Below are 24,497 nucleotides of genomic sequence, written 5' to 3' on the forward strand. Positions count from 1 at the left end.
AGGAGAAAACAGTCTGACCAGTCTTTAATTGTCATCATATTTGAATTATATAACAGTACATAAAACACAAACAATAGCATTTTCTTCCAGTAGTTTACTTAAAGCTCCACAGCACCCTACACGTAAAAAAAAAACAGTGTTATATTTAATAAGGACGGGAGTCTGCTTGGATTGGGGAGGCCATCAGTAAAAACAGTGTTTTATTTAATAAGGACGGGAGTCTGCTTGGATCGGGGAGGCCATCAGTAAAATCAACTGGAGATCAGGTCCTGTATTCACAATGTGTCTCGGAGTAGAAGTGCTGATCTAGGATCAGTTTTGCCTTTCAGATCATAATGGATACTACTATATGGACTGGGGGGGGGGGGGGGGGGACTGAACACGGGCCCAGACACCTTCCGGGCGACGATTATATCAATAGCGTTTCTATTTAAAGCAGGCTTGTTAAAATGTTAGATGAACAAGGTTATACTCCCCTGGTTGGCAATAGACTATACACGAATATCTGTCGGGAAGGGAACATTGAATTATGAGTCTTATGAGGGCCAACTATGCTGTTCTGGAGTTAGTTTTTTTTCTACAGCAGGCATGCCAGTCTGTATATATGTAGCCGTGTTATATATGGGCTAGTTTCCCACAGACACACAAAGTCTAAAAGGAAATTCTCCGTCCTAAAAGCTTCTTAGTCAGAGGCTTAATCTGGCAGGAAAACCAGAGCAAAATGTCGTGTGTTACCAATCGCCTTGTGAATGAGCACACTCCCCACCCCAAGACACAACATCACTAACCAGAGCGACCAACAGAAAACCAAACAGATTTGATCCCGAACCTCAAACACAACCGTTCTATATATTCTTTCCATCAGTCGTCATAAACATTCAAAATGGTGAAACTTGGGATGATGGATTAACACGCTGTGGGGAAACCGAACAGACACTCTGAATACAGCAAAACCATGAAAGACAGTAAAGCCCTTCAGGAATATTGGACCTCGGCCCAAGAGGCCCAAGATGAATCCATGTAGCAACAAGATGAAGATGGTCGTACGAGGCTGAAGTCAGAACGGTACTATAACCTGTAAAGCCCTATATGCTTTGTGTGAGATAAACATCACCAACACCCCTCCCCCCAACCCGACAGACCAGTGCAATTAAATTGATATAAATCAACAACAAAAACACACTTCATATTTGACACAAAAACAGAAACATTAAGTGTCCAATTAGGCTGGTGCTTTTCAGCAGGTACAGACCCACACAGTACAGACCCACAGTACAGACCCACACAGTACAGACCCACACACACACATACCCCTCACACACACACACCCCCCTCTCTCTCTCACACACACACACACACACACACACCCCTCTCTCACACACACACACCCACCCCTCTCTCACACACACACACACACCCACCCCTCTCTCACACACACACACCCACCCCTCTCTCACACACACACACCCACCCCTCTCTCACACACACCCCCACACACACACTTTTTTTGTAGGATGCACACAAAGCAGGACAAACACGCTGCCTCATCTTACAAAATATCCGTAACTCCGTGCAACACTGACTGAAAGACTCCCTCCAGAGACCTGTCATTCCAACTCCTCCAGAACGACCAATGGTGCACCAGCTCTGCCAGTATAAGACCATTGGTCGCAGAGGCACTTGGCTAAAATAGCCTGAAATGGGTTGGAGTAAATCGCACTTGTATTAAAGGGATTTTTTATTTTTTATTTGTTGTGGTTGATTTCAGTACTTCTACCTTCCTTGTTCTATTTAAATTGATCAACTTGTTGACATAAATGGCAGGACTACATCATACGATGGATATCTGCAATCAGAGCAGAAAACCATAAAAGCAGCCAATATGTTAATATAATATGTTATTTAGCGTATTGGCAAGACATTCACAAAACAAAAGCAAGAATCCAAACCATCAGAGCTCATCCACTATCCAGAAGCTGGACTTTCAGGGGAAAGAGGGATGAATGGAGGGAGGAGTTGAAGGAATAAGGTCCCTACAATCATTGTCATGTTGTGCTCTTGGTTTTTCCATCTTTTCCAGCTCCCTCGTTTCTCAGTTCGTCGTCCTAGCTCCCCGCCACCCTCGTTTCCTCAGTTCGTCGTCCTAGCTCCCCGCCACCCTCGTTTCCTCACTTCGTTGTCCTAGCTCCCCGCCACCCTCGTTTCCTCACTTCGTTGTCCTAGCTCCCCGCCACCCACGTTTCCTCAGTTCGTCTTCCTAGCTCCCCGCCACACTCGTTTCCTCAGTTCGTCGTCCTAGCTCCCCGCCACCCTCGTTCCCTCAGTTCGTCGTCCTAGCTCCCCGCCACCCTCGTTTCCTCAGTTCGTCGTCCTAGCTCCCGCCTCCCTCGTCCTCCTCCTCATCCTCCTGCTCCTCCATGTTCTTGCGTGCCATCCTCTCCCGCCGCTCTGCCAAGCGCTGGCACCGCGGGCACTCCTTGCCTGCCTGAAAACATTTGCTGTGGAAACACGCCTTGCACTCTGAAAGACAAAACACAAAAGAAAGATATCAGTGAAAAAAAAAAACTTGCACTCTGAAACACTATGTAAGAGATACGACACACAAAAATGGGTGGGTTCCCATTTAAAAAGACATTGTCTTGTGGATGTGTAGAGGAAGAACACCAGGACATAAATGGACAACGTCCTTATTCACTCAAAAAGGGGTGTTCCACCTCATAACTCCCCTGTTGACCAACTTAAGCAAACATGGGGGGAGCGTTCGGCAACGCTAATAACCGGTTTGACAACATTGCTCACAATGGGAAGAGGACTGAGGTGTTGTGATGTCACGGCAGAAGAGCCAATGATAGTCTCTGAAGCGAGGGGGGAGGGGTGACAGAAAACTATAAAATAAGAGGTAAGGCTGGTGGCAAAGGCAGAAGGTGGGACAGAGGAGTGGTAAAAACACAGAAACTTGTCAAGAGTCAGTTCACCACTCAAACCAGTTCAGACATGACCGCAATGAGAAGCCTCAATAGAGGCAGAGACACCGCTTCTAAAGCTCAAAAAATGTGTGCCTGAACCATTTCAGGAAACACCTGGGTGGAAGCTTCGAATGCACACATTTTTTAAACCATATATTTCTAATGAATATTATTGTTCCCACGATAATGAAATGACAAAAGAAACTGAAATTCACAAATGTGTTTATTTGACATTCAAACAGAGAAGTTGATGCTTAAATAATAGATGGTGAACAGCCAGGCACACATCGAACGAACAACACTTTCTCTCAGTCCAGTTGATCCTCCATTACCCACATCTCTCTTCCCCACGCTTCACAATATAAACCTGTCTCTTAAATAACACACAAAGAACTACTTTCAAATACTAAAACAACTTTTCAGATAGGGCAGACAGCAAAAGCAACTCTTGAAAATTATGCCATGTCACATTTGAAATTGATGAACACAGCTGACAAACACTGTAGCCGAAAACACTCGGTTAAAAACAATGTTATCTGACAATGACCTCTAACACACACATTCTGTACATCAGAAGGTGAGGCCAGTAGGACCTTTTGACCTTTCACAGCCATACTGAGTAGAGGCCAGAGCCCAGTGAGGCACCAAGGAGAGGCCAGAGCTCAGTGAGGCACCAAGGAGAGGCCAGAGCTCATTGAGGCACCAAGGAGAGGCCAGAGCTCAGTGAGGCACCAAGGAGAGGCCAGAGCCCAGTGAGGAACCAAGGAGAGGCCAGAGCTCAGTGAGGAACCAAGGAGAGGCCAGAGCTCAGTGAGGCACCAAGGAGAGGCCAGAGCTCAGTGAGGCACCAAGGAGAGGCCAGAGCTCAGTGAGGCACCAAGGAGAGGCCAGAGCCCAGTGAGGCACCAAGGAGAGGCCAAAGCCCAGTGAGGCACAAAGGAGAGGCCAGAGCTCAGTGAGGCACCAAGGAGAGGCCAGAGCTCAGTGAGGCACCAAGGAGAGGCCAGAGCTCAGTGAGGCACCAAGGAGAGGCCAGAGCCCAGTGAGGCACCAAGGAGAGGCCAGAGCCCAGTGAGGCACCAAGGAGAGGCCAGAGCCCAGTGAGGCACCAAGGAGAGGCCAGAGCTCAGTGAGGCACCAAGGAGAGGCCAGAGCTCAGTGAGGAACCAAGGAGAGGCCAGAGCTCAGTGAGGCACCAAGGAGAGGCCAGAGCTCAGTGAGGCACCAAGGAGAGGCCAGAGCTCAGTGAGGCACCAAGGAGAGGCCAGAGCTCAGTGAGGCACCAAGGAGAGGCCAGAGCTCAGTGAGGCACCAAGGAAAGGCCAGAGCTCAGTGAGGCACCAAGGAGAGGCCAGAGCTCAGTGAGGCACCAAGGAGAGGCCAGAGCTCAGTGAGGCACCAAGGAGAGGCCAGACAACAAGATCAAACAACCGTGGCAGCCACAACTAAAGATGTCGGAACATCCTATAACTACCCTCCACCTGTAGTGCCACCCTGCACCATAAAAACCAGTCCAACCAACCACCATAGCGAGGAAAACCAGTCCAACCAACCACCATAGCAATGAAAACCAGTCCAACCAACCACCACCACCACCATAGTGAAGAAACCACAATCCACCACACACACAGAAACGCAAAGAATTCCACGCAAGAAGTGATCAACGTTGAAATGAACGAGGAAGTTTAAATTCTAGGCTGTGACTGCCCATGTGAATTGATACCCAAGTAAACAATATCCTAAGTTACATATTTCCATACCAATTCACCTCGGTCCACACGCGTTTCCATCACAGCTAGTGCAAGTCGATGTTAATGTGCTACATTCTGCATCTCTCAATCATGTCTTTTGTAATTCAAGTTGTTTTCCTAATTCCAGATTGACCAGTAAACCATAGGGGTTTGATTTGGAATACAGCAACTGATTAGGGATTTATTGTAACCAAACCTTTTCTGCTATTCTCTTCATCCTTCCCAATACTCAGAGAGGGGGAATTTCTTTCTGTTTAGAAGTCATCTATGTTTTCCAAAGGGGAGGTCAATGAAACGCTGCTTTCCCTCCCCTCCTCGCACTCCTCCCTCCATCCTCTATCTGACTTCACTTCCGTTAGGCTTGGCGAGAGAGCCTTGGTCACCGCCCTCCATCTATTGCTCTGTTCCTCCCCCTCTACTTCTCTCCTCCTCCGTCTCCACTGCCCTCCATCTATTGCTCTGTTCCTCCCCCTCTACTTCTCTCCTCCTCCGTCTCCACCGCCCTCTCACCCCGGTTCTTTTCTCTCTCCCCCCTACCGATTGTTATCCTCCTGGCTTTGCGTGTTTTGCAGGATCTCCAGTTAGATGGGGTCTCCTGCTCTTCCACTCTCTCTTTTTCATCACTCATCTTCCTCCCTTCTTTCTTTCTGGTGTCTCTGGAGAAAACGTTGAGCAACCTAAGGCCCAAAACCGGAGGTTTCACTGTGAACCATCCGTCCTTTCCTTCCACTACTACGCTGCTGTGACTCTCTTGTACTTCACTTACTCCTTTGTCTGAACAATCTTTTTTAGAGAATTTCCCTTTACTGTCACACTTGTCTAATTCCTCTAGCTCTTCTTTCTCCTTTTTCCTCCTCTCTACTTCCACTTTTGAGAACGCTTTCGCTAGCCTCCCAACCCCTGGGACTTTCCAGAGTCCTCTCCTCTCTTCCTTCTCTGTCTCATCCACATCCCCTTGTTTTTCTTTCTCTCTTTCCCTGGATCCTTTGTCCTTGGAGAAAGTGTTGGTTAGTTTGCTGACACCGAGGGCCTTGAATAAATTGCCCTTCTCTTTCTTCACGTGTCCTTCTGCACTTCCCTCACTGTCTTCCCTGTCCTCCCTTTCTTTGTTCTCAACCTCCTCAGTTTCAAACTTTGCTTCCTCCTCCATTCCTTTCCCTGTCTGGGTTTCTCCTTCCCTCTCTGCTTCTTGCCCTCCTTCTAGATTCTCCTCATCTTCCTCCATTCCTTTCCCTGTCTGGGTTTCTCCTTCCCTCTCTGCTTCTTGCCCTCCTTCTAGATTCTCCTCATCTTCCTCCTTTCCTTTACTCCAGAAGGCCTTGGCCAGAGTTCCATGTTGGAACGCTGTGAATAACCTCCTCGTCTCCCCTTCTGTTCTCCTCCTCTCCTTTTCTCTCTCTCCAGTCCATTTCTCCTCATCTTCCCTTGCCTCACTCTCTTCTTCCCCCTCTTCCTCTCCTCCCTCTCCCTCTCTCTTGTCTTGGGAGAGGGCCCTGGCCAGCCTGCGGAACTTCCAATTTCTCCAGGAGGGGGAGAGGAAGGGAGAGGGGGCCCGTGGGACACCCAGTCCTCCCACCAGCAGGGGGGGCTCACCTTCGCAGCACGTGCACTTGTTCAACTGGAAGGGGAAGATGATGTCTTTGTCGTTGCCGCAGAACTCACACACAAAGCCCTTGGCCTGACACAGCTGTGGGAGACAAAGACAGGGATAAAGGGGAAATTGAGACCTTGAGGGCAAGAGCCAAACACTGAGAAAACAATTATTATTATTTATTTTTTTTACTTTGAAAATGTCACGTTAGAACACCCACAAGTCCACTGGAACACATGGCGCAAACAGTCATTTGACACACACAGTACTAGCCATCTTATAGAAGGACAACTCCAGAATGTTAGTTCACAATCACACTGGATTGGTGAAGACCAATCATCCTACTCATATGGATATTTTATTTAACCTTTATTTAACTAGGATAGAGTAAAAAGACAATTACAAATGTAAATCCCCATATCAAAATCAACAATGTATCTCTATTAGCGTATCTGAGAGTGAACTACAGTGACAACAGGAGTCTCTGGTTCATGATAAGCATTCTCACCACACAGCCAGCCACGTGCGCGGAACCCAATTTCAGAAGCTCTCGTAGCCGGGGGGCCAGCTCTCCGTTGCGCACAGCGTTGAGGTCGCTGAGGGAGAACAGGTGCAGGTCCTCAGTCAGGTGACCAGGGAGGCTGTCGAACTGGTCCAGCACGCTGTGGGGGCCAAACGCAGGGACACACGTCAGGGGAACTCATACCAACAATACCATCCATAGCTGGAATACTTTACCTGTTAGTGCAGACACACAGTCCTCTCAGAGGAGGAATACTATTAGGAGACATGTCAATGGAATGGACCGTCTCATACCAACAATACCAGTTATTGCAGGACACACACACAACTACACTAATTACTTTTTCCATTGGCAAGATAAACAAACTTAGGGATGATATGCCAGCAACAATCGCTGACACTACACATCCAAGTATATCTGACCGAATTATGAAAGACAAGAATTGTACTTTTGAATTCTGTAAAGTCAGTGTGGAAGAGGTACATTTTTTTTTATTGTTGTCTATTAACAATGACAAGCCACCGGGGTCTGACAATCTGGATGGAAAATAACTGAGGATAATATTGCCACTCCTATTTGCCACATCTTCAATTTAAGCCTACTAGAAAGTTTGTGCCCTCAGGCCTGGAGGGAAGCTAAAGTCATTCCTGTATCTAAGAATAGTAAAGCCCCCTTTACCGGCTCAAATACCAAATCAGCCTGTTACCAACCCTTAGCTGGTAACTGTAACAATGCTATTTTAGAGTAAACAAATTGACAACAGACTTTCAGCACGCTTCTAGGGAAGGACATTCAACAAGCACAGCACTTACACAAATGACTGATGATTGGCTGAGAGACATTGAGAGAAATTATTGGAGAAATGATTGGCTGAGAAATGAAAAGATCAAACGATAAAAAGATTGTGGGGTCTGTTTTGTTAGACACCATCGATTATAGTCTGCTGCTGGAAAAACACGTGTGTTATGGCTTTACACCCTCTGCTTTATTGTGGATGAAGAGTTACCTGTCTAACATAGCAAAGAGTGTGTTCTTTAAATGGAAGCCTCTCAAACATAATAATCCAGGTAGAATCAGGAATTCCACAGGGCAGCTGTCTATGCCCCTTACTTTTTAAAAATTTGACTAACGATATGCCACTGACTGAGTAAAGCCAGTAGGGCTCTGTATGCGAATGACTCAACACTATAGTTACGACAGCGACTGAAATGACTGCAACACTTAACAAAGCGCTGCAGTTAGTCCTTGCCACCCACTCTAAAACTAAGTCAGCCCTAAATATTCCTAAAACTAAAAGCATTGTATTTGGAACAAAACATTCACTAAACCCTAAATCTCAAGTAAATATTGTAATAAATAACGTTTAAATTGAGCAAGTTGAGATGACTAAACTGCTTGGAGTAACACTAGATTGTAAACTGTTTATGGTCCAAACATATTGATGCAGTAGTAGCTAAGATGGGGAGTCTTTCTATAATAAATCAATGCTCTGCCTTAACACCATCAACAAGGCAGGTCCTACAGTCCCTAGTTTCTACCTTCTTAACAACACCATCAACAAGGCAGGTCCTACAGGCCCTAGTTTCTACCTTCTTAACAACACCATCAACAAGGCAGGTCCTACAGGCCCTAGTTTTGTCGCACCTGGACTGCTGTTCAGTCGTGTGGTCAAGTGCCACAAAAAAGGATTTAGGAAAATTGCAATTGGCTCAGAACAGGCCATCCACAGCTGGCCCTTGGATGTACGCAGATAGCTAATATTAATAATATGCATGTCAATCTCTCCTGGCTGAAAGTGGAGGAGAGATTGACTTCATCACTACCTTTATTCATGAGATGTCTTAATGTTGAATGCACCGAGCTGTCTGTTTGAACTACTGGCACACAGCACGGACACCCATGCATACTCCACAAGACATCACTTCACAGTCTCCAAGTCCAGAACATACTATGGGAAGAACACAGTACTACATAGAGCCATGACCTCATGGAACTCTATTCCACATCAAGTAACTGAAGCAAGCAGTAAAATTAGATATAATGATATATTTTTTAAAACACCTTATGGAACAGTGGGCACTGTGAAGCAACACAAACATTGGTACAGACACATGCCTACACACACGATAACATACGCACTATGGATTTTGTGTTGTAGATATGTGGTAGTGGTGGAGTAAGGGCCTGGGGGCACACAGTGTGTTGTGAAATCTGTGAATGTATTGTAATGTTTTTTTAATTGTATAAACTGACTTCATTTTGCTGGACCCCAGGAATGCTGATGGAGAGACATAATAAATACAACACAACTTACTCTCTAGCTAGGCGGCAGGTCTTAAAGAGGTTTTTCATGTGGAATAGTTGGACCCTCAAAACCTGAAGAATATTAGGAAAATATACTTAGTTCACAGAATGCATTTCAAACTCATAACCATAACGCGTTTTCCTTCTAGTACAGGTGAGTTACAGTAAACTGAAGTAAAGTAACTAACCAAACCTAAAATAAGATAAGCATTAAACAAACCAGCCTTAAACTAACCAGGCAAGTATTACAAAATCAAGTCCTCTCACCCGGACAGTCTCCAGGGCTTTGGTTTTCTTGTAGAGGCCACTGTTGATGTCGTTAGGGTTGAACAGGGGGTCTCCTGATATCTTGCCCAGCAGGTCCCGGGCAAAGTTGCTGACATAGTACTTGCTGAAGTCCCACTTCCTCAGCACACGTCCCGGCACCACTGCCTGGGCGTTCTCATGGCAACACTGGCAGAAGTAGCGGCCCAGGTACTCACAATAGCGCATTCGCTTGATGTAGTCTGTCCGGGGGGGGGTTAAGAGTTTTAATGTGAGTGAGGCAGGGGGGGAGGTTGACACAAAATGGCCACCGTGGGATAGGGATAACATGGGTGGTTGAGCTATGGCAGCGGGTATCTTCAATGTGATTTGTACCTGGGTCTATGCGAGTCCCGCAGCCTGCACAGCGGTAGTTCTGCTTGGCCACAACGATCTTCCTCCTGATAGAGAGAAAAGGAGAGGGAGGAGGGTTAGTGAGAGACAGGCAGAAAGAAACAAAAAGACAGAACTAGAGTGACTGACAGCGAGAGAGACAGCGACACAGCGAGAGAGACAGCGATAGAAAGACAGAACGAGACAGAACGAGACAGCGAGTGAGACACAGCGAGAGAGAGAGAGAAACAAAAAAGGGGGAGGCAAACAGAGAATAGTGTGAAGTCAGCAACTAAGTTTGTGACCCGTGTGTGTGTGTGTGTGTGTTAAGGACTCACTTGGGCGCGGGGTGAATGTTGAAGATGATCTGGGGTCGCGGCGGGGCCCACTCCAGGTTCCCTCTCACTCGGATCCTCAGCTTGTAGATATCAGCATGCTCCCCGTCATCAGGAGAGATGGGCAGGGAGTCAGGGATGGGCAGGAGCTGAGTGGAGCAGGATACAGGTCAGTTTGTGTGAGTCTGTGTGTCTATTTGTGTGTGTGTGTGTGTGTGTGCGTGTGTGTCTATTTGTGTGTGTGTGTGTGTGTGTGTCTATTTGTGTGTGTGTGTCTATTTGTGTGTGTATTTGTGTGTGTGTGTGTGTGTGTGTGTGTGTGTGTGTGTCTATTTGTGTGTGTGTGTCTATTTGTGTGTGTGTGTCTATTTGTGTGTGTGTGTGTGTGTGTGTGTGTGTGTGTGTGTGTGTGTGTGTGTGTGTGTGTACCTTCTGTGGTGCATCATGTTCTGGGACCAGCCATTCGAGCTCCGAGGCTGCAGGGAGCTGCATGCCCTCAAACTGCCTGAGCAGGCCCATGGCCACCGACTCAGCAGAGTTAGACTGGAGGAACGACGGAGAACTGAGAGAGAGAGAAAGATTGATAGTCGGAATAGAGAACAAGCATACACCAAACTGTTTAATTTGAACGAGCGCAAACAATAGCCTAATTCCAGCTACCGCAAACATTAGCCTAATTCCAACTTCCCCAAACATTAGCCTAATTCCAACTACCGCAAACAATAGCCTAATTCCAACTACCGCAAACAATATCCTAATTCCAGCTATCGCAAACAATAGCCTAATTCCAGCTACCGCAAACAATAGCCTAATTCCAAGTACCGCAAACATTAGCCTAATTCCAACCACCGCAAACATTAGCCTAATTCCAACCACCGCAAACAATAGCCTAATTCCAACTACCGCAAACAATATCCTAATTCCAGCTACCGCAAACATTAGCCTAATTCCAGCTACCGCAAACAATAGCCTAATTCCAGCTACCGCAAACATTAGCCTAATTCCAGCTACCGCAAACAATAGCCTAATTCCAGCTACCGCAAACAATATCCTAATTCCAGCTACCGCAAACAATATCCTAATTCCAGCTACCGCAAACAATAGCCTAATTCCAGCTACCGCAAACAATAGCCTAATTCCAGCTACCGCAAACAATAGCCTAATTCCAGCTACCGCAAACAATAGCCTAATTCCAGCTACCGCAAACATTAGCCTAATTCCAGCTACAGCAAACAATAGCCTAATTCCAGCTACCGCAAACAATAGCCTAATTCCAGCTACCGCAAACAATAGCCTAATTCCAGCTACCGCAAACAATAGCCTAATTCCAGCTACCGCAAACAATAGCCTAATTCCAGCTATCGCAAACAATGGCCTAATTCCAGCTATCGCAAACAATGGCCTAATTCCAGCTATCGCAAACATTGGCCTAATTCCAGCTACCGCAAACAATAGCCTAATTCCAGCTACCGCAAACAATAGCCTAATTCCAGCTACCGCAAACAATAGCCTAATTCCAGCTACCGCAAACAATAGCCTAATTCCAGCTACCGCAAACAATAGCCTAATTCCAGCTACCGCAAACATTAGCCTAATTCCAGCTACCGCAAACAATAGCCTAATTCCAGCTATCGCAAACAATGGCCTAATTCCAGCTATCGCAAACAATGGCCTAATTCCAGCTATCGCAAACATTGGCCTAATTCCAGCTACCGCAAACAATAGCCTAATTCCAGCTACCGCAAACAATAGCCTAATTCCAACCACCGCAAACAATAGCCTAATTCCAGCTACCGCAAACAATAGCCTAATTCCAGCTACCGCAAACAATAGCCTAATTCCAGCTACCGCAAACAATAGCCTAATTCCAGCTACCGCAAACAATAGCCTAATTCCAGCTACCGCAAACAATAGCCTAATTCCAGCTACCGCAAACAATAGCCTAATTCCAGCTACCGCAAACAATAGCCTAATTCCAGCTACCGCAAACAATAGCCTAATTCCAGCTACCGCAAACAATAGCCTAATTCCAGCTACCGCAAACAATAGCCTAATTCCAGCTACCGCAAACAATAGCCTAATTCCAGCTACCGCAAACAATAGCCTAATTCCAGCTACCGCAAACAATAGCCTAATTCCAGCTACCGCAAACAATAGCCTAATTCCAGCTACCGCAAACAATAGCCTAATTCCAGCTACCGCAAACAATAGCCTAATTCCAGCTACCGCAAACAATAGCCTAATTCCAGCTATCGCAAACAATAGCCTAATTCCAGCTATCGCAAACAATAGCCTAATTCCAGCTACCGCAAACAATAAGTAAGCATCTGCCTCTGATTTCACAAGGTTGCAAGTTCGAATCCAGCAATAGAAAGACAAACATTTTGACGATATGATTATTATTCCACACAGCTACAAGGATGCACTTTCATGCCAGGTTTATGACCTCATATTGGAGCTGATCGAGACCCAAACTGATGTATAAAACAATCTTTCAATTATCCACAAGCACCATGAAACCTGTAACACAAGAAATTCATTTTGACTTGGTGAAAATCTGTTTTTAGGAGCTAACTTTTTCCATGTGGTTTCTTCCTTCACAAACTCCTAAATATTTGGTAAAATTATTCATTTTGTGTACGGTTTCCTAGAAAACAAGGGTGGCTCAATTTACCCCTTTGGCTCAATGTATCCCACTCCCCCCTACCAGGAGTCGGCAACCTTTTTCATGTTTATTTTACCTTTATTTAACTAGGCAAGTCAGTTAAGAACAAATTCTTATTTTCAATGACGGCCTAGGAGCAGTGGGTTAACTGCCTGTTCAGGGGCAGAACGACAGATTTGTACCTTGTCAGCTCAGGGATTTGAACTTGCAACCTTTCGGTTACAAGTCCAACGCTCGAACCACTAGGCTACCCTAAGTGACAATTAATAATTTATCCTACCATTTCTACCAATCTATATGCCATTTATGATTTTCATATGTGCATTACAACTAATTGTGCACGTAGATTATACACTTTTGGAAATCTTAGACCAAGACTTATCCTATCAGAGGGCAAGTTGGTGAGTAACTCGTAACAAGTTGGTGAGTGCTCTTAACAAGTTGGTGAGTGCTCTTAACAAGTTGGTGAGTGCTCTTAACAAGTTGGTGAGTGCTCTTAACAAGTTGGTGAGTGCTCTTTGCCCTATTTACACAAGTGCATAGGGCAAAGGATATAGAGGTCGATTTGGCATTAGGCCAACCTCTTTGAGGAGGGAGGAAGTAGTTCTTACATAGATTCTGATCCGAGGAAAGAGCGGCCACTGGATGTCACACCGCGCTTTATGTCTGCATCTGAGAGAGAGAAAGAGAAAGGAACCTCAACATAACAGCAGGACATATGCCCAGGCCGTGAGCAAAGCAATCAGGCTCAACCCCCACTGTTACACCTGCCCAAGCCCCCACTATTACACCCGCCCAAGCCCCCACTATTACACCCGCCCAACCCCCACTATTACACCCGCCCAACCCCCACTATTACACCCGCCCAACCCCCACTATTACACCCGCCCAACCCCCACTATTACACCCGCCCAACCCCCACTATTACACCCGCCCAACCCCCACTATTACACCCGCCCAACCCCCACTATTACACCCGCCCAACCCCCACTATTACACCTGCCCAACCCCCACTATTACACCTGCCCAACCCCCACTATTACACCTGCCCAACCCCCACTATTACACCTGCCCAACCCCCACTATTACACCTGCCCAAGCCCCACTATTACACCTGCCCAAGCCCCACTATTACACCTGCCCAACCCCCACTATTACACCTGCCCAACCCCCACTATTACACCTGCCCAAGCCCCATCCTGTGACCTAAGAGGTATGTGACAGATGCTCAACATGCTCTGCTCACACCTACTGTGATGGTTCGGGGCCTAAAACACACAAAACAACACTAGACACTATGGAACACAAAGCTTTTACTATCTCATCCTGGAATATATACAAGGTCATCTGCCTTTGGCCTAAAAAGCAGGAACCCAGACTTCATCAAAGAAACTGAAAATACAGACATTGTCATCCTACAAGAAACGTGGTATAAACGAGACGGACCCACTGGTTGCTCCCCAGAGAGCTGGTAGTCCCATCCACCACACTACCAGATGTGAAACAGGGAAGAGACTCAGGGCGTATGCTAATTTTATATAGGGCAGACCTAAACCCACTTTTAAATGAGTCAATACAGTAACATTTTACATCTGCCTAGACATGAATAAGGAAATTCTCAGAAAAATGTGAACAAACAAAACACCATTGTAAATGCAACCTATATTTATGTTGATTAACAATGTGCACATCATTACAACATTGTATACAGACAATTACACTTGACATGTCTTTTTAATTTTGGAACTTTTGTGAGTGTTAATGTTTTTATTTATTTATTTTTATTTATTTATTTCACTTTTGCTTATTAATCTCTCTTCCTTGCTTTGGCAATGTAAAACATGTGTTTTTCCCTTGCCATTAAAGCCTCTTACATTTTTGAGAGAGAAACAGAGATAGATCGAGATTAGGCTCAGTGCTTTTAAAAAGCACAACTATCAAACTATAGCATCACCTGGTTCAAAAGAAAGGCATCAAATTCAGACCATCACAAAGAAAAATCACTACCTTTATATACAAAAGGACTGATCTATCATTAAGTGTCCTTTGTCTTATGAAAGCCTACCACGCTGCAGTATGTCTCACCAATGCTGCAATGATTATCTTATCTTATCTTATCATTTATTGATAGCTTACGCCCTTATAGAACACAGCAAATACGATTAGGTGGCAGCCATTTTGTTTGTAGTCCATTGTAAAAGGCTCTTAACTCTAATCTTGAACGTGTCATATCTGATGTTTATTTTAAAGGAGATATATGTAATATAGTTGCATTGTCATTTCAGTAAATGTCAATAGATTTAGAGTAATAGTGGAATCATAGTGTTTCACAATATTTCTCCCCCCCCACTTTAGGTAATGAAGCCGGTTATGTTGTTCCTTTCACGGGTCACATTATTTTACATGATGAAGTTTACCGTAGTTCCCCAGAACAGTTGAGCCAGTCACGTGTTTGTTTGTATAGAGCACAACGGGAGAAAGCAGGAGCAGGAGAATCCAGCAGTGTGTTTGGTTAATGAAAACTGGGATTGAGCCCAACCCTACCCTCCCAACCCATAGCTCCCTGGCCTCCTTAGCCCCGCCCCGCCCCCACCAGACCAGATACCTGAGAAGAGGGAGGTGTGCGACAGGGAGACACTCTTAGACACCGCCATCAGGGACTGGCCCTCACAGCCATCTGAGAGACATAGATTACACTCAGCAACCAGCCCCACATATATACTATATACTACTACTACTACACACCACCACATATATACTATATACTACTACACACCACCACATATATACTATATACTACTACACACCACCACATATATACTATATACCACCACATATATACTATATACTACCACATATATACTATATACTACTACACACCACCACATATATACTATATAGTACTACACACCACCACATATATACTATATAGTACTACACACCACCACATATATACTATATACTACCACATATATACTATATAGTACTACACACCACCACATATATACTATATACTACTACACACCACCACATATATACTATATACCACCACATATATACTATATACTACCACATATATACTATATACTACTACACACCACCACATATATACTATATAGTACTACACACCACCACATATATACTATATAGTACTACACACCACCACATATATACTATATAGTACTACACACCACCACATATATACTATATACTACTACACACCACCACATATATACTATATAGTACTACACACCACCACATATATACTATATACTACCACATATATACTATATAGTACTACACACCACCACATATACTATATAAATATATTACTACTCACCAACACAAACAGTTGAAGTCGGAAGTTAACATACAACGTAGCCAAATACATTTAAAAACTCAGTTTCACAATTCCTGACATTTAATCCTAGTAAACAGTATCTGTCTTAGGTCACCACTTTATTTTAAGAATGTGAAATGTCATAATAATAGTAGAGAATTATTAATTTCAGCTTTTATTTCTTTCATCATATTCACAGTGGGTCAGAAGTTTACATACATTCAATTAGTATTTGGTAGCATTGTCTTTAAATTGTTTAACTTGGGTCAAACGTGTCGGGTAGCCTTCCACAAACTTAGGTGAATATTGGCCCATTCCTAATGCTGATGTAACTGAGTCAGGTTTGTAGGCCTCCTTGCTCGCACACACTTTTTCAGTTCTGCCCACAAATCTTCTATAGGATTGAAGTCAGGGCTTTGTGATGGCCACTCCAATACCTTGACTTTGTTGTTCTTAAGTCATTTTGACACAACTTTGGAAGTATGCTTGGGGTCATTGTCCATTTGGAAGACCCATTTGCGACCAAGCTTTAACTTCCTGACTGATGTCTTGAGATGTTGCTTCAATATATCCACATAATTGTCCATCCTCATGATGCTATCTATTTTGTGAAGTGCACTAGACCCTCCTGCAGCAAAGCACCCCCACAACATGATGCTGCTACCCCCAGGCTTCACTTTTGGAATGGTGTTCTTCGGCTTGCAAGCCTCCTCCTTTTTCCTCCAAACATAACGATGGTCATTATGGCCTAACAGTTCTATTTTTGTTTCATCAGACCAGAGGACATTTCTCCAAAAAGTACAATCTTTGGCCCCATGTGCCGTTGCAAACCGTAGTCTGGCCTTTTTTGGAGGTGGCTTCTTCCCTGCTGAGCGGCCTTCCAGCTTATGTCGATATAGGACTCATTTTACTGTGGCTATAGATACTTTGTAACCGTTTCCTCCAGCATCTTCACAAGGTCCTTTGCTGTTGTTCTGGGATTGATTTGCACTTTTCGCACCAAAGTGCATTCATCTCTAGGAGACAGAACGAGTCTCCTTCCTGAGCGGTGTCACGGCTGCGTGATCCCATGGCGTTTATACTTGCGCACTATTGTTTGTACAGACGAATGTGGTACCTTCTAGCATATGGAAATTGCTCCCAAGGATGAACCAGACTTGTGGAGGTCTACAATTGTTTTTCTGAGGTCTTGGCTGATTTCTTTTGATTTTCTCATGATGTCAAGCAAAGAGGCACTGAGTTTGAAGGTAGGCCTTGAAATAAATCCACAGGTACACCTCCAATTGAATCAAATGATGTCAATTAGTCTATTAGAAGCTTCTAAAGCCATGACATCATTTTCTGGAATTTTCCAAGCTGTTTAAAGGCACAGTCAACTTAGTGTATGTAAACTTCTGACCTACTGGAATTGTGATACAGATATAAGTGAAATAATCTGTCTGCAAACCATTTTGGGAAAAATTACTTGTCAAAACTATAGTTTGTTAACAAGAAATTTGTGGAGTGGTTGAAATACGAGTTTTAATGACTCCAACCTAAGTGTATGTAAACTTCCGACTTCAACTGTATATACACTATACACACCACCACACACACACACACATACACTACCACACACACACACACCACCACGAAAATACTACTACACACCACCAGCCCCACAACGCCACATATACACTACCGTTCAAGTTTGGGGTCACTTAGAAATGTCCTTGTTGTGAAAAGAAAAGCCTGTGTAGATATTACATAAATAAAAAAAAATCAGTTTCCAGCTACAATAGTCATTTACAACATTAACAATTAACACTGTATTTCTGATCAATTTGATGTTATTTTAATGGACTTTTATTTGTTTGTTTTTTTGCTTTTCTTTCAAAAACAAGGACATTTCAAAGTGACCCAAACTTTTGAATGAGTGTGCACACACACACACCACTGTATACTATATACTACCTCACACCCCCACACATAACCTTTAACCTACTACATACCCACACATATATACTACATCCTATACACTACCCACAAAGCAGTACCCCTCACACAGATGAAGGACATGGGAACACACATTAAAGCCCATTAAAGCCCATGCAATTTATTTTATATTTTGACCTTTATTTAAGGCAAGGCAAGTCAGTTAAGAACAAATTCTTATTTTCAATGACGGCCTAGGAACAGTGGGTTAACTGCCTGTTCAGGTGCAGAACGACAGACTTTGTACCTTGTCAGCTCGGGGATTTGAACTTGCAACCTTCCGGTTACTAGTCCAACGCTCTAACCACTAGGCTACCCTGCCGCCTCTACACTCTAGCCACTAGGCTACCCTGCCGCCTCTACACTCTAGCCACTAGGCTACCCTGCCGCAATGTTAGGTATAATGTGTGTTCAAGTGTTAGCCCACAAACCCTGTTAGTTAAGACTGGCACAGTATCTTAGAAGCTGGATCCACAGAAAACGTAACACATCCTCTAATCTTTTCATTCAAATAAGTTAAGTTAATAAGTTAAAAACACCCACCCCTTTTCGTGAAGCCACAGTTATGACTACCAGCCTGTGCCTATTAACCTTACATGAACCTGCCTTCGTATGCTCTTATCATAGATAATAAAATATTTATAACTTTTACAAAACACACACACACACACCAATCTATCTTTCCCTAACAGTCCAGAGAGCAATGTTAACAACTGGCAGTAAAAATGGGAGACGTTTTCCGGCCTTGGTGGGTGAATATGATGGGACACCTGCCGATGAGGTGGTGAATGATATTAAATCATTATAGTCTATGATATGCATTTAATGTCTCCCCTCCCTCGCTCTACCTTTCAGCTCGCACTCCTCCACCTCCTCGGCCGAGCCGGAGTTGGACAGGTGAAAGGAATCCTGGGAGCTCCTGCGGGAGCATCCACTGTCTGTTGAATGGAACACTAAAAGAGGGGGAGGGGGGGGAGAGAGAGCGCCAGATGGTTAAAATGAATACCAGCAAAATGACGACATGGGGACTAAGCCCAAAATGGAGGAGTTGTATGGGTGCCAGAAGATGTGAGCGAAGTTGAGAGGTTGGAAATCCCGGTGCTGACGAGCAGCTCAAACCGCTCCGCTAAAAACCGATCCGTGCTCACATAAGGGAGAAAAAAAAATAAAAAATCCCTAAAAATCACAATTTAACCAACACCCATCTATTTTTGTGACTACCTGAACCTACCATTTCATTTTCAAGTATTGAAACCAAAACGATATGGATTTGAATGAAAAGTATTTGAATATGCCTAAGAAGGAACGAAAATAAATGTCAGCTATATTATTTCAATTATTACAAGGCTATAGCTTAGAAAGAAAGAAATTGTGAAGCATTTGCGAGCGCCACACAAATAGGCTGTTAAGGACATAAAGCCCTCGGCATTTAAACAACATTTCATTGTATTAAATCATTATAGTCTATACGTATACATTCTGCAGCATTGAAGATCCCCAAGAACACAGTGGCCTCCATCATTCTTAAATGGATGAAGTTTGGAACCACCAAGAGTCATCCTAGACCTGGCCACCCGGCCAAACTGAGCAATCAGGGGAGAAGTGCCTTGGTCAGGGAGGTGCCACACAATAGGCTGTTAGGGACATAAAGCACTCAGCATTTAAACAACATTTCATTGTATTAAATCATTATAGTCTATACATTTTGAGTACAGCATTTGGAAAGTACTCAGACCCCTTGACTTCTTCCACATTTTGTTACGTTCTTACGCCTTATTAGAAAAAGGATTCAATTGTTTTTTCCCCTCATCAATTTACATACAAAACCGCATTATGACAAAACAAAAACAGATTTGACTTTATTTTTGGCACATTTTGTTGATGTGCATTTGACAGCGATGACAGCCTCGAGTCTTCTTGGGTATGAGGCTACAGGCTTGGTACACCCTGTATTTGGAGAGTTTCTCCCATTCTCATCTGCAGAGCCTCTCAAACTCAGTCAGGTTGGAGGGGGAGCATCGCTGCATAGCCATTTTCCAAGTCCTTCCAGAGATATTTGATCAGGTTCAAGTCTGGGCTCTGGCTGGGCCACTCAAGGACATTCAGAGACTTGTCCCGAAGCCACTCTTGTGTTGTCTTGGCTGTGTGCTTAGGGTCATTGTCCTGATGGAAGGTGAACCATCACCCCAGTCTGAGGTCCTGAGCAGGTTTTCTTCAAGGATCTCGGTTCTTTGCGCCGTTCATCTTTCCCTCGATCCTGACTAGTCTCCCAGTCCCTGCCGCTGAAAAACATCCCCGCATCATGATGCTGCCACCACCATGCTTCATCGTAGGGGTGGTGCCAGGCTTCCTTCAGATGTGATGCTTGGCATTCAGGCCAACATTTTAGTTTCGTCAGACTAGAGAATCATGATTCTCATGGCCCGAGAGTCCTTTAGGTTAATTTTGGCAAGTCCAAGTGGGCTGTCGTGCCTTTTTACTGAGGAGTAGCTTCTGTCTGGCCACTACCATAAAGGCCTGATTGGTGGAGCGCTGCAGAGATGGTTGTCCTTCTGGAAGGTTCCCTCATCTCCATAGAGGAACTCTGCCAGAGTGACCATCAGGTTTTGGTCACCTCCCTGATCAAGGCACTTCTCCCCTGATTGCTCAGTTTGGCCGGGTGGCCAGCTCTAGGATGACTCTTGGTGGTTCCAAACTTCATCCATTTAAGAATGATGGAGGCCACTGTGTTCTTGGGGATCTTCAATGCTGCAGAAATGTTTTGGTACCCTTCCCCAGATCTGGGCTTCGACACAATCCTGTCTCAGAGCTCTACGGACAATTCCTTCGACCTCATGGCTTGGTTTTTGCTGTAACATGCACTGTCAACTGTCGGAACTTATATAGACAGGTGTGTGCCTTTACAAATAATGTCCAATCAGTTGAACTTACCACAGGTGGACTAAAATCAAGTTGTAGAAACATCAAGGATGATCAATAGAAACAGGATGCACGGAGTCTCATAGCAAAGGGTCTAATTATTTATGCAAATAAGGTAAGTTATTTATTTTTTATACATTTGCAACAATGTATTTGTAATTATGGGGTATTGTGTGTGTAGATTGATGAGGACAAAATGGTATTTCATTCATTTTAGAATAAGGCTGTAACGTAACAAAATGTGGGAAAAGTCAAGAGGTCTGAATACTTTCTGAATGCACTGTAGGCTGTGACTTAGAAATACAAATTACATTTTTTTTTTTTTTTACAAGTAGGCCTAAAGGTTTTTAGGCAAAATAACCCAATCAAAATGGAAAGCTCCTTGAACTTGGTAATATGCCATGCCTAATGGGCCAAAATCAATTATGGCCCATTGTATAGATAATATAACAAAAATGAGCCATGACCAGCCTTCAAAGCACTTCATGGCTACCAACATGAGTGCTACAGGGCGGTAATCATTTAGGCAGGTTACCTTCGCTTTCTTGGCCACAAGGAAAATCGTGGTCTGTTTGAAACATGTAGGTATTACAGACTCGGTCAGGGAGAGGTTGAAAATGTCAGTGAAGACACTTGTCAGTTGGTCAGCGCATGCTCGTAGTACACGTCCTGGTAATCCGTCTGACCCTGCGGCCTTGTGAATGTTGACCTGTTTAAAGGTCTTACTCACATCAGCTATGGAGAGCGCGATCACACAGTCGTCCAGAACAGCTGATGTTGAAAATGTCAGTGAAAACACTTGCCAGTTGGTCCGCACATGCTTTGAGTACATGTCCTGGTAAACCGTCTGGCCAAGCGGTGAATGTTGACCTGTTTTAAGGTCTTGCTCACATCGACTACGGAGAGCGTGATCACACAGTCGTCCAGAACAGCTGGTACCCTCATCCATGCTTCAGAGTCGCTTGCCTCGAAGCGAACATAAAAGGCATTTAGCTCGTCTGGTACGCTCGAGTCACTGGGTAGCTCACGGCTGGGTTTCCCTTTGTAGTCAGTAACAGTTTTCATGCCCTGCCACATGCAACGAGCGTCGCAACCGGTGTAGTAGGATTCAGTCTCAGTCATGTATTGATGCTTTGCCTGTTTGATGGTTTGTCTGAGGGCATAGCGGGATTTCTTATAAGCGTCGGGATTAGTGTCCCACTCCTTGAAAGACGCAGCTCTAGCCTTTAGCTAGGTGCGGATGTTGCGGGTAATCCATGGCTTCAGGTTGCGATATGTGCGTATGGTATGTGGGGAAGACGTCGTCAATGCACTTATTGATGAAGCAAGTGACTAAGGTGGTATACTCCTCAATGTCATTGGATGAATCCCGGAACATATTCCAATCTGTGCTAGCAAAACAGTCCTGTAGCGTAGCATCCGCATCATCTGACCGCTTCCATATTGAGCGAGTCACTGGTACTTCCTGCTTTCGTTTTTGCTTGTAAGCAGGAATCAGGAGGATAGAATTACGGTCAGATTTGCCAAATGGAGGGCGAGGGAGAGCTTTGTACGCGTCTCGGTGTGTGGAGTAAAGGTGGTCTAGAGTTTTTCCTTCTCCTCTGGTTGCACATTTGATAAGCTGGTAGAAACGAGGTAAAAACAGATTTAAGTTTGCCTGCATTAACGTCCCCGGCCACTAGGAGTGCCACTTCTGGATGAGCATTTTCTTGTTTGCTTATGGCCTTATACAGCTCGTTGAGTGCGGTCTTCGTGCCAGCATTGGTTTGCGGTGGTAAATATAAGGCTGTATTTTATTTTTTTACCTTTGTTTAACTAGGCAAGTCAGTTAAGAACAAATTCTTATTTACAATGACGGCCTACCCCAGACAAACCCGGACGACGCTGGGCCAATTGTGCGCCGCTCTATGGGACTCCCAATCACGGCCGCGTGTGAAACCGCCTCGATTCGACCCAGGGACTGTAGTGACGCCTCTTGCACTGAGATGCAGTGCCTTAAGACCGCACAATTGGCCCAGCGTCGTACGGGATTGTCCGGTGTAGGCCATCATTGTAAACAATAATTTGTTTTTTAAGTGACTTGCCTAGTTAAATAAAGGTTAAATAAAATACAAAAATAGGATGTCTTCCTCAATTGACCCTCCATAAATGTAACGGACATACCAGGAGCTGTGCCAGGCCCGCCACGTCGGTTGACTCATCCAGCTGTAACACATAGAATTCACTGGCTTGTAAAGCTGTAATTGTTTCAAAATATCTCCTGCCATGTCACTGACGCGTCGTGAAACAGTGTTGTTTGACGAAGCCATTCCCCGAGCCATATAAGCGGCAGCAGGAAAACTTAAGTCCTCCACAATAGTAAAGGGCTTGCCTGTCCTAGCCACCGTGCTTTTACACCTGCATTGCTTCCTGTTTGGGGTTTTAGGCTGGGTTTCTGTACAGCACTTTGTGACATCAGCTGATGTACGATGTACGGCTATATAAATAAATTTGATTTGATTTGATGTAGCTCACCATATAAGGCGCTTCTAGCCTCTTCTTATTATTGGTATCTGTTGCTTTTATACACGTCTTACTACTCGAAAGTCGTCTTATTTATCGGTCCAAAAACTCCTGTGGCTTATTTTTCAAATTGGCATGTTTCATTTCTAAATGTCTGCGCAACAGTGAAGGTTTCCTGCGAGAGACTACCGGTTAACCTGATTGGATGTTCATTATTTGACTAGGTTACCTGTATTTGACATTGTGTTGTTATTTTGCTGAAAGCTAGATGTTTCATTTTATTTTTGGCAGTGAAACCAGGCTATTCAGGCGAGAAAAAAAAAAAAAAACATCACCCAAATGTATAGCCCCCTTTGGAAAATCTAAATGGACTGTTTGAAAATGTGAATAACATTTGCGCGTAAACCTCGACGGCATACCCACATACCCCGGGTTGTGAATAGCCGTCGTAGAGAGAGGCTCGATAGTAGTGAGAGGTAGTGAGAGGCTCGATAGTAGTGAGAGGTAGTGAGAGGCTCGATAGTAGTGAGAGGTAGTGAGAGGCTCGATAGTAGTGAGAGGTAGTGAGAGGCTCGATAGTAGTGAGAGGTAGTGAGAGGCTCGATAGTAGTTAGAGGTAGTGAGAGGCTCGATAGTAGTGAGAGGCTTGATAGTAGTGAGAGGTACTGAGAGGCTCGATAGTAGTGAGAGGTAGTGAGAGGCTCGATAGTAGTGAGAGGTAGTGAGAGGCTCGATAGTAGTGAGAGGTAGTGAGAGGCTCGATAGTAGTGAGAGGTAGTGAGAGGCTCGATAGTAGTGAGAGGTAGTGAGAGGCTCGATAGTAGTGAGAGGCTCGATAGTAGTGAGAGGTACTGAGAGGCTCGATAGTAGTGAGAGGTAGTGAGAGGCTCGATAGTAGTGAGAGGTAGTGAGAGGCTCGATAGTAGTGAGAGGTAGTGAGAGGCTCGATAGTAGTGAGAGGTAGTGAGAGGCTCGATAGTAGTGAGAGGTA

General features: G+C 44.5%; 1 protein-coding gene across 2 annotated transcripts in view; it reads right to left on the reverse strand.

Moving 5' to 3' along the window:
• Positions 1–1,723: 1,723 nt before the first annotated feature.
• The window catches only part of LOC110529671 (run domain Beclin-1-interacting and cysteine-rich domain-containing protein), a 66,450-nt gene continuing 43,676 nt past the window's right edge, over positions 1,724–24,497 (reverse strand). For both annotated transcript variants that reach the window (XM_036986903.1, XM_036986914.1), the window contains 10 exons: positions 18,934–19,038; positions 13,383–13,443; positions 10,536–10,668; positions 10,110–10,255; positions 9,775–9,839; positions 9,403–9,641; positions 9,146–9,207; positions 6,817–6,970; positions 6,311–6,404; positions 1,724–2,520 (listed from right to left, as the gene is read on the reverse strand). In XM_036986903.1, coding sequence (XP_036842798.1) covers positions 2,372–2,520; positions 6,311–6,404; positions 6,817–6,970; positions 9,146–9,207; positions 9,403–9,641; positions 9,775–9,839; positions 10,110–10,255; positions 10,536–10,668; positions 13,383–13,443; positions 18,934–19,038 — 1,208 coding nt within the window. In that variant the 3' untranslated portion in view covers positions 1,724–2,371. The remainder of the gene's footprint in view (positions 2,521–6,310; positions 6,405–6,816; positions 6,971–9,145; positions 9,208–9,402; positions 9,642–9,774; positions 9,840–10,109; positions 10,256–10,535; positions 10,669–13,382; positions 13,444–18,933; positions 19,039–24,497) is intronic.

The sequence above is a fragment of the Oncorhynchus mykiss genome, chromosome 1 (genome assembly GCF_013265735.2).
Source record: "Oncorhynchus mykiss isolate Arlee chromosome 1, USDA_OmykA_1.1, whole genome shotgun sequence".
NCBI classification, from domain to species: Eukaryota; Metazoa; Chordata; class Actinopteri; order Salmoniformes; family Salmonidae; genus Oncorhynchus; species Oncorhynchus mykiss.